The following is a 10,533-nucleotide window of genomic DNA, read 5'->3' on the forward strand; positions in this document are numbered from 1 at the left end:
TTGGAAAATATCAGCACATCGTCAACATACACGGCAATAAAAAGAATCTTATCATCTTGGATCCAGTAGTACAGGCATGGATCGTATTCTGAAGCCATTAGTCCGAAACTTTTCAATGCAGTATCGAGCTTAATGTTCCAGACTCTGCTTGACTGTTTGAGTCCATACAACGCCTTGTTTAAGCGGCAAACCAGGGCTGCTCCATGTAGATTTCTTCTTCCAAATCTCCTTGCAAAAACGCCGTTATGGCATCCATCTGGTCTATTTGCAGATTGTACTTGGCTGCTAGTGCAAACAGATACCGCAGTGAACTGTGACGAACAACAGGAGAATATGTTTCGTCGTAGTCCACCCCCTTTCGCTGCGAGTATCCTTTTATGACCAACCGTGCTTTATAGCGACAGATGTTTCCATTGGCATCATGCTTCGTCTTGTAGACCCACTTGCATTTAATGGCTGCTCTACCTTCCGGTAACTTTGTCAGCTGCCAAGTGTCGTTGTTCATTAGTGCCTCGTATTCTTCCTTCATGGCAGCCTTCCATTGTCCGGAATCGTTCCTGGATAACGCTTCTTGATGTGTGACCGGATCATCATCATTTCTGACATCGGCTTGGGGTGAGGGTTGAACAACCGCACTTAAATGACCTTGGACGGCAATATGTGGTCCACTGGCATCGGTGTCTGCATCATCACACTGTAAAAAATTGATATGCGGCAGACATTTGCTCGATAGGTGAAAACCGTCATACTTGCCTGGTAGTTTGTGCTCCCGACCGCTGCGCCTCAACACCTGTGACTGAGGTGGATTTGAAGATTGTCGCGGTGGGAGCACTGAAGTCACATCATTCACAGATTCTATGGATGTATTATTCTCACCGCTACCATCTTCGTTCGCATCGGTAGTTTCATCGTCGGTGAAAAATTCATCTTCGTCTTCATCAGGTCGATCTTCTTGAGACTGCATTGGGGCTTCTTCGGGTGACAAGGACACAACTTCCTCGAAATCTAACTGAATCAGTGTACGATCTCTTGTGGATTCGTTTTTCACTTGCACCTTTTCGCGAACCATTTCGTCAATGAAAGTCACTTCTCGATTTTTGATGATGCGCTTAGATTTTTCATCATACAGCCTATATCCCTTTGTAGCTTCGTCGAAACCAGTTAAAATGCATTCATGGGATTTTGGATCCCACTTTTTGCGTTTTTGCTTCGGTATGAACACCATTGCTTTGGTCCCGAACACTCGAACGTGAGAAAGATTCGGTTTTCTTCCGCTCCATGCTTCTTCAGGCGTGACGTCGTGCCCGTGGGTAGGAGATCGATTTAGCAGATACACGGCCGTCGAAACAGCTTCTGCCCAAAATGCTTTCGGTAGTCCTGCCTCAAACAGTATACACCTAGCTCGTTCCACAATCGAGCGATTGGCTCGCTCTGCCATGCCATTCTGCTCTGGAGTGTAATCGTTAGTGGTCTGATGTCGAATTCCGTGTTGTTTCAAATAGCATTCGAATCCTCGGTTTACATACTCTTTCTCTTTCGGTTCGAATTATCTTGAGTTTCGAACCCGATTGACGCTCCGCCATCGCATGAAATTCTTTGAACGCATCCAGAACATCTCTCTCGGATTTCGACTTGAGGAAGTTGTCTTTTCCATTGGACAAACTCTGCAGTTTTCCTTGCTACCGCCGTTGATTTTCACGCCATCCACCAAGCCATTGGCTAGTTGCCGAATGCTTTTGATATTCAAGTGGCCCAATCTCTTATGCCAAACCTCCAAGCTTACCGCAGACAAACAAGCTAACGAGCTTTTTGTATCCTGCCGATCCTGGTCCAATTTAAAGTGATTGATTTCATGGATTCCGGTCGCTATTACGTCGCCATCCTTATCAACCACTCTACATCCATGGTTGGTGAAAATAACAGTATGTCCTTTCTTCACAATTTGACTCACAGACAGTAGGTTTACACTGAGCTCTGGTAACAGCTGAATCTTCTCTACCGGTATGACTTCGCGACAACGTGGTTTCAGAACTGACGAGCCAGTTGCCAACACTTTCATATTACCTCCGTTTGCAGCTACAACTGTTCCAGAGAATTGCTTCATATTCTTCAAGAGATTCTGATTCCGGGTCATATGCATGCTTGCACCCGAATCAAAAAACCAGTCATCATCTTGAGGGGAATTGAATGTTGAAAGAACTGCACAAAACGCATTACGTTTTTGTTGCGGCATTTTGCATTCTTTCGCTATGTGCCCGAACTTCTGACATTTTCGACACTTCGGTCCTTTTGAAGAATCAGATTTCTTGGTTCGCATTCCACTGTGGTTTCCTCTCTTGCCTGCCGCAAGCGCCGACTCCATTGATGACACTTGTATTTTTTGAAGAAGCTTCGTTTTAATGGCATCTCCAGTAATAGGTATGCCAGAATTTTCAAGTGCCATGATCATCGGACGATACTCATCAGGAAGTCCAGCTAGCAGTAGAGTACCGACCCATTCCGCAGAAATAGCAAACCCAATTCCGTCCAGCTGGTGCGCTGTCGTCACGATTTGATTAACGTAGTCAGTCATTGATTCACACGATGATAGCTCTGTCTTGATCAGCTTGTGCAAAAGCCCGACTCGCCTGGTTAGGCCCGTGTCCTCGAAAGCTTTCTCCAATTTTGACCAAACTTCCTGAGCGGTTTGTGCTTCCCTGACGTGGACGTAGTTAACCGGATCAAGAAGCAGAATGATCTTCGCACGCGCCTTGCGATTTTTTCCAGCATCGATAGCTTCATAGGTACCGTCCGCCTTCAATTTCGGTTTCACTGCATCCCAGAGTTCTTCGAGCTCCAGATACGTCTGTACCGCAAACTTCCAAGTGGCCCAATTCTCACGGCCGATGAGACGTTCAATTCCGGGAAGACTTGAAATAGATTGACTACCAGCTGCACTTGAACCACTGCCGCTTGAAGTGATTTTGCTTCAATAAATTCTTGAATGTTCAATCTAAGAAAAACGTATAGGCCCATAACCTATTGAGAGTGCGAAAAGAAACTGAACTGTTCTGATTGACGTTTAGAAGTATAATAATTTTATTCAATGATATCTTATTATCTATGCCTACCATGATAAGTGTTAAGTCACAGGTTACTGTTCTTCAACACTATTCAACACTGTGTTAGGCTTCTCTGTTAGCCATATTTAGCGAATTCTCTTCTTTCTACCACGATATCGTACGCGGAATGAAACTACTTGAAAAATGACTATTAACACGTGAACGATCTTTTTCCTTTTTGTGTTCACCGCACAATGACTAAAATTTTCATCTCGTCCTCAAACATTTTACTGACTACGCTCTAAACTACGGCAACCGCGACTTGCGACTTTTCTGAAAAACTGATTGCACTTGAACTCACGTGAAGTGACTGTCCGACTAACTGACTTGTCTACCGGCCGACGCCCGAGACTAACGGATATTTTCCGCGCACACTCTGAGACTGACTGACTGACTGGCCTTCTAACTCTTCCCAACTATGGGTTTTTATGCTCCTAACATTTTCTTTCGGGTGAAGCCCGAAGATTTTAGTACACGCCGAGCTTGTGATTCTAAGTAGAAAGTTCATCCAACTTTCTACCGAAAGCCGAGCCTACTGTCACTATGCCAAAGGCAGTGACCAGTTCCCGCGAAAAGATATTTTTGTTTTTACTCGCCGCGTTTACGCTGACGTGAAGGCTTGCCTGCAAGGTGACGAGTTTTTCCTTCACGACTGGGTTGCTGTTCTTGCAATGTTGTTTTTCCTTCACGGCTCCCTACTTTTTCTACAATACTAGCAAATTCGAAAGAAAATTTGCTAAGGGCGCTGCACTACTCAAGAACTGCAAATTTGGTTATATTTTCCTGCATACAAATGTAAAAACTTACTAAAGTCTATCGTTTATAGTCAAAATTTGTCGATGTCTGACGCTACGTTGTTTGGTCAATTTTAGAACATGCTTTCCCAAGTAACATTTTTAATATTATTAAATACTTGTAGCTGTCTTCAATGCTACATAATAAATCTTGCAATAAAACTTTAAACTCCACGAAAACCTACTGAAAACCTCTATAAGAGCATGTACCTGCAAAGTGGACCATTCTTCATAAGGTTTATAAATCAAAATGAAGAATCAGCATAAACCTGCTTTAAAACTCCAAATTCAAGAAAATTTTGAAACCAGCTTTACGATCAACATTAAATTTCTTTGGATGGAATGAATTCCGCTATGAATAAACTGTCGTTTTGATGATATTTTTCTTGACTATGTGTGTCATCCCAAGTAACAATTCGAATGCCTTATGGTTTTGATTATAATTTATAGGAGTTTTGTAATTGATTTTTCAATCACTACCTGTTTTATGCCAACTATAATAAGTGTCTCTTTTAACCAGTAATATCATAGTTTTCAAAGCATCTATAAAACCCTTTACCTGCACTAAAAATAAAATGAAAATAAAACAATTTGCACTAGAATAAAACCATGCAAACACTCTTAATATTGCTTTCAAACATTTTCTTTAAAACATTATTGCCAGTTAAATTCTTTCATAAATCTAGTTTTGTGTGTGTGCGTGTTCATTCTATGACAATTTCACTCAGAGTAAATTTGAGGGTTCTAAAGTACATTTATGACACATTAGTTGTAGACTATTTGATTTATTGCTTCTTAGGTTAAGTGTAATTTGCATTAAAAGGAATTTCATGGCCGCCATTATGATGTTCTATACCGTAGCATTTATTGACATCAAATAAACTTCGAAATGCAAAAACGAGGAAATATGTTGGACTTTCATGATTCATTCTCAGATCGTATGCACAAGTTTTATCGCCACAGAATAGTTTTATACAAAAATGACGATGAATCACAAAAAATAATTTTCATAAATCATGGAGACTTTCGCAAAAACCGCATTTATTTCAAGGCGATTAGTTATAATTCTTATTTTTATCCTTACATTCACGATAAAAATAAAAGCGCATAAAATTTTTACGTTCGGAAAAGGTCTCAAACTCGTAATTAAAAATTATTCTTACTGATTGCATTCAAAGTAGACATGACACACATAGTCAAGAAAAATATCATCAAAACGACAGTTTATTCATAGCGGAATTCATTCCATCCAAAGAAATTTAATGTTGATCGTAAAGCTGGTTTCAAAATTTTCTTGAATTTGGAGTTTTAAAGCAGGTTTATGCTGATTCTTCATTTTGGTTTATAAACCTTATGAAGAATGGTCCACTTTGCAGGAACATGCTCTTATAGAGGTTTTCAGTAGGTTTTCGTTGAGTTTAAAGTTTTATTGCAAGATTTATTATGTAGCATTGAAGACAGCTACAAGTATTTAATAATATTAAAAATGTTACTTGGGATGTCTACTTTGAATGCAATCAGTAAGAATATATTATATTTTAATTACGAGTTTGAGACCTTTTCCGAACGTAAAAACTGTATGCGCTTTTATTTTTATCGTGAATGTAAGGATAAAAATAAGAATTATAACTAATCGCCTTGAAATAAATGCGGTTTTTGCGAAAGTCTCCATGATTTATGAAAATTATTTTTTGTGATTCATCGTCATTTTTGTATAAAACTATTCTGTGGCGATAAAACTTGTGCATACGATCTGAAAATGAATCATGAAAGTCCAACATATTTCCTCGTTTTTGCATTTCGAAGTTTATTTGATGTCAATAAATGCTACGGTATAGAACATCATAATGGCGGCCATGAAATTCCTTTTAATGCAAATTACACTTAACCTAAAAAGCAATAAATCAAATAGCCTACAACTAATGTGTCATAAATGTACTTTAGAACCTTCAAATTTACTCTGAGTGAAATTGTCATAGAATGAACACGCACACACACAAAACTAGATTTATGAAAGAATTTAACTGGCAATAATGTTTTAAAGAAAATCTTTGAAAGCAATATTAAGAGTGTTTGCATGGTTTTATTCTAGTGCAAATTGTTTTATTTTTATTTTATTTTTAGTGCAGGTAAAGGGTTTTATAGAAGCTTTGAAAACTATGATATTACTGGTTAAAAGAGATACTTATTATAGTTGGCATAAAACAGGTAGTGATTGAAAAATCAATTACAAAACTCCTATAAATTATAATCAAAACCATAAGGCATTCGAATTGTTACTTGGGTTAAAATATATTGACTGCATAACAAATATTTTGTTTGCATAAATCACGTACACGCACAGAAATTGAGCTTGTTTAAAATAACAAAACAGTCAGTAGATTTTAAAATATGATTTCTGTTGATTTCAAGCTAGAATATGATTGTTTTGAACCAATTTCTCCCTTCTACATTAACAATTATATCTATTTGATTTGAAGACAAATTCTCATCCTGGCTATCGAAAAATTGGTTTGTTTCGGCAGATTTTATCGTTGGAATAAATCAGCCATTTATTACATGTCAACAAAAGTTGAGTTGAAGTTATTGGCAAAGTATTTGTTGATTCAATCGAGTTTTACATTTATATCAAGAAAAAACTTGGTTCATTTTATCTATGATTTTATTTGTGCAACTAAGTTTATTGGTTGAATTAACCGTATCAGTTTTGTTTCTTAAAAGTCAGACAATTTTGTTCCCGTGGATGATCAAAAAAGTTTGCTCGTGTTCTAGAAGGAAAATTTAAGTGTTTCTTTAGTTTCCTCGGGGTCTTTGAACAGTTCAAGTGTATGTATGGATAATTCAAAATATTACCAAACTTGCATTACTTTACATAACACGTTTTTTACAGAAAATATTTGATGCAGGAATTCTATCTTAACCAGATTAATGGAGCACCGAATCATTAATTGTAACATGTGAAAAATTTTATCGTCCTACGACAAAAGGGCCCAACAGCTATTGAAAGCAATTAACAATTTGAAAATTGAAAATCGAAATAAAATTAGTTTAAAAAATTACCTTGAAAATTAGTTTGAAAGAAATTTCTATTTAAGAATAATGACAAACAAAAATGTATGATTTCAACAAACAAAAGCGTTTGTTGAAATACTAATTATTTTAGGTTTGAATCTTATCGTTCATTTCAACTGCCAAGTTTATAAATTCAAAGAACAAATTATTTTATCTTTATCTAAAGCTAGTTCATTTTAAACTTATTTTGAAAGTTAAATTTACCATGAAATTGTTTGTCAAGAATTTGACAGGAATGCACAAGTAAAATATTTGTTATTTTTAACAAAATATTTCTTGAAACAAACTAATGCACTGAGCAAAATCAAATATTTTATTTTGTAGCTTCAAACAATATTTTTTACAATTTCAAACCAGATTTTCTTTTGTCACTATTTCAACAAAATAAATCGTTGCGTGAAACCAAAATTTAGTTATTTTTACAATATTTTTCTCTGCGTGTACAGTGTCACAACTACTTAGTTTAACGACTATTCTGAAGCTTTCATCATGGTGATCAAAAACAATGAGCTTATCAACGTTATTAAGTAACGTTATCGTTGAAAAAGCTCAGCAAAGTGCTGTGTAGAGTACGGTAGTATTGGTGTTTATCGGAGAGTTTTCATTTCTTATCGTATTTGATGGATTTGATAGAATGTAGAATACCAGCGTAAGTGGTGTTGAGGTCTTGTACATCGGTGCGATGATTAACTGTTTTGGTAGTATTGGAAATATGACACATTTCCAACAGAGGCAAAGCTGTAGATCGCAATGATCGATCTATAATCTTTGTTTTCTCCAATGCAAAATTGTGTCCTTCATTTATGGTGTGATTAATGAGTGCTGTTTTTTTCTTTTAGCCTTGATATTTCTTCATCTGCGTGTGGTGGTGGATTTTCAGTTAATTTTAAAAATTGATTAATGTTGGATCGATGACCACTGAGTCTGGTTTTCAGTTGATTGGTTGTCATTCCAATGTATGCATTTTCACAGTCATTACAGGGAATGCTATAGATGACGTTTGATTGTTTAAATGGATCAACAGGATCTTTAATCGGTCGGAGTAGAGATCGTGTTGTTTTAATCGGTCTATGGCTCAGTTTTGTTGTTGGGAAGTCCGGTATTAGTGCTTTTGTAATTTGTTTGCTGAGAATGGGTATGAATGGTATGGATCTATAGTGAATTTGTTGTTGCATATCGTTGGTTGGCATAGCGGTTTTATCGGTGATTTCAGTTTCTGTCTCCTGGGTTATATCGGTCTGTGCTTTAGCAACTAAATTTGATGGTTGTGTGTTATTGTGAGGCTGCTTTGTGTGAAAATTGTTGATAAGCCTGTTTATGAGTGATGATGGATAATCATTTTGCTTCAGATGTTGGTATATGATATGTTTTTGTTGATCTGCTGATTTGTTTGTAGTTAAAGCGGTAACTCGTTTTATGAGATTTAAGGCTACATTAATTTTCATTGTCATTGGATGAAACGAGTGATAGTTCAACAATCTTCCAGATGCAATAGGTTTTGAATACCACTGTGTGCTTATGGTTTGATCTTCATTTCGTATTAGTAAAGTGTCCAGAAAGGGTAGTTTTTGTTCTGATTCTACTTCTACGGTAAATTGGATGTGTTCATTATAGCTGTTGAATTTTTGTAATGTGTATTGGACTTGATCGTGAGGTAACGATAGAATTAAATCGTTGCCTAACATAACCGCCCCAACATACAACTTAGCGAAGTACATAGCAGTGATTTTGAAACAGAGCTTCAACAGTAAATATAACATTGCCGATAGTTTTGAATTTTCGAAGTATATAAACATGATAACAATACCAAAAGACTATATTTTGGTTTCGTTCGACGTAGTATCGCTTTTCACGAACATTCCAAAGAACTTAGTCATCAACAACATAATCATGAACTGGCCTAGCAACAAATATTAACTTGGATTTATTCATAGAGATGGTTGAATTCTGTCTTAACAACAGTTATTTCCGCTTTCGAGACAAATTTTATCTACAGACGTTTGGAACCGCCATGGGTAGTCCGCTATCACCAATATTAGCTGACATTGTCATGGAAACCCTCATCGAAACAGTAATTAAAAATGTACCGTTTAAAATACCGGTGCTCCGCAAATATGTTGACGATTTAATTCTATCGTTACCTCACGATCAAGTCCAATACACATTACAAAAATTCAACAGCTATAATGAACACATCCAATTTACCGTAGAAGTAGAATCAGAACAAAAACTACCCTTTCTTGACACTTCACTAATACGAAATGAAGATCAAACCATAAGCACACAGTGGTATTCAAAACCTATTGCATCTGGAAGATTGTTGAACTATCACTCGTTTCATCCAATGACAATGAAAATTAATGTAGCCTTAAATCTCATAAAACGAGTTACCGCTTTAACTACAAACAAATCAGCAAATCAACAAAAACATATCATATACCAACATCTGAAGCAAAATGATTATCCATCATCACTCATAAACAGGCTTATCAACAATTTTCACACAAAGCAGCCTCACAATAACACACAACCATCAAATTTAGTTGCTAAAGCACAGACCGATATAACCCAGGAGACAGAAACTGAAATCACCGATAAAACCGCTATGCCAACCAACGATATGCAACAACAAATTCACTATAGATCCATACCATTCATACCCATTCTCAGCAAACAAATTACAAAAGCACTAATACCGGACTTCCCAACAACAAAACTGAGCCATAGACCGATTAAAACAACACGATCTCTACTCCGACCGATTAAAGATCCTGTTGATCAATTTAAACAATCAAACGTCATCTATAGCATTCCCTGTAATGACTGTGAAAATGCATACATTGGAATGACAACCAATCAACTGAAAACCAGACTCAGTGGTCATCGATCCAACATTAATCAATTTTTAAAATTAACTGAAAATCCACCACCACACGCAGATGACGAAATATCAAGGCTAAAAGAAAAAACAGCACTCATTAATCACACCATAAATGAAGGACACAATTTTGCATTGGAGAAAACAAAGATTATAGATCGATCATTGCGATCTACAGCTTTGCCTCTGTTGGAAATGTGTCATATTTCCAATACTACCAAAACAGTTAATCATCGCACCGATGTACAAGGCCTCAACACCACTTACGCTGGTATTCTACATTCTATCAAATCCATCAAATACGATAAGAAATGAAAACTCTCCGATAAACACCAATACTACCGTACTCTACACAGCACTTTGCTGAGCTTTTTCAACGATAACGTTACTGATAAGCTCATTGTTTTTGATCACCATGATGAAAGCTCCAGAATAGTCGTTAAACTAAGTAGTTGTGACACTGTACGTGATTTATGCAAACATAATATTTGTTATGCAGTCAATATATTTTAAAGCATGTTCTAAAATTGACCAGACAACGTAGCGTCAGACATCGACAAATTTTGACTATAAACGATAGACTTTAGTAAGTTTTTACATTGTATTATTTGTTCAACGCTCTATGTTTTTGTCAATGTAACACAATAAATTTTCCAGTTTTCCTTGAAAAAGGCCTACATCAAAGGCC

At 36.6% G+C, this 10,533-nt stretch overlaps 1 protein-coding gene and 1 pseudogene across 1 annotated transcript; one reads left to right on the plus strand and one right to left on the minus strand.

Annotated features, from left to right (window-relative positions):
• Positions 1-7,429: 7,429 nt before the first annotated feature.
• LOC131437717 (uncharacterized) lies at positions 7,430-9,265 on the minus strand (annotated as a pseudogene).
• Positions 9,266-9,311: 46 nt separating this feature from the next.
• LOC131437719 (uncharacterized) lies at positions 9,312-10,255 on the plus strand. Its single transcript, XM_058607245.1, has one exon. It carries the CDS (start codon positions 9,312-9,314, stop codon positions 10,158-10,160), a length of 849 nt encoding a protein of 282 aa, XP_058463228.1. The 3' UTR covers positions 10,161-10,255.
• Positions 10,256-10,533: the final 278 nt, after the last annotated feature.

Source organism: Malaya genurostris, chromosome 3 (assembly GCF_030247185.1).
Source record: "Malaya genurostris strain Urasoe2022 chromosome 3, Malgen_1.1, whole genome shotgun sequence".
Lineage (NCBI taxonomy): Eukaryota > Metazoa > Arthropoda > Insecta > Diptera > Culicidae > Malaya > Malaya genurostris.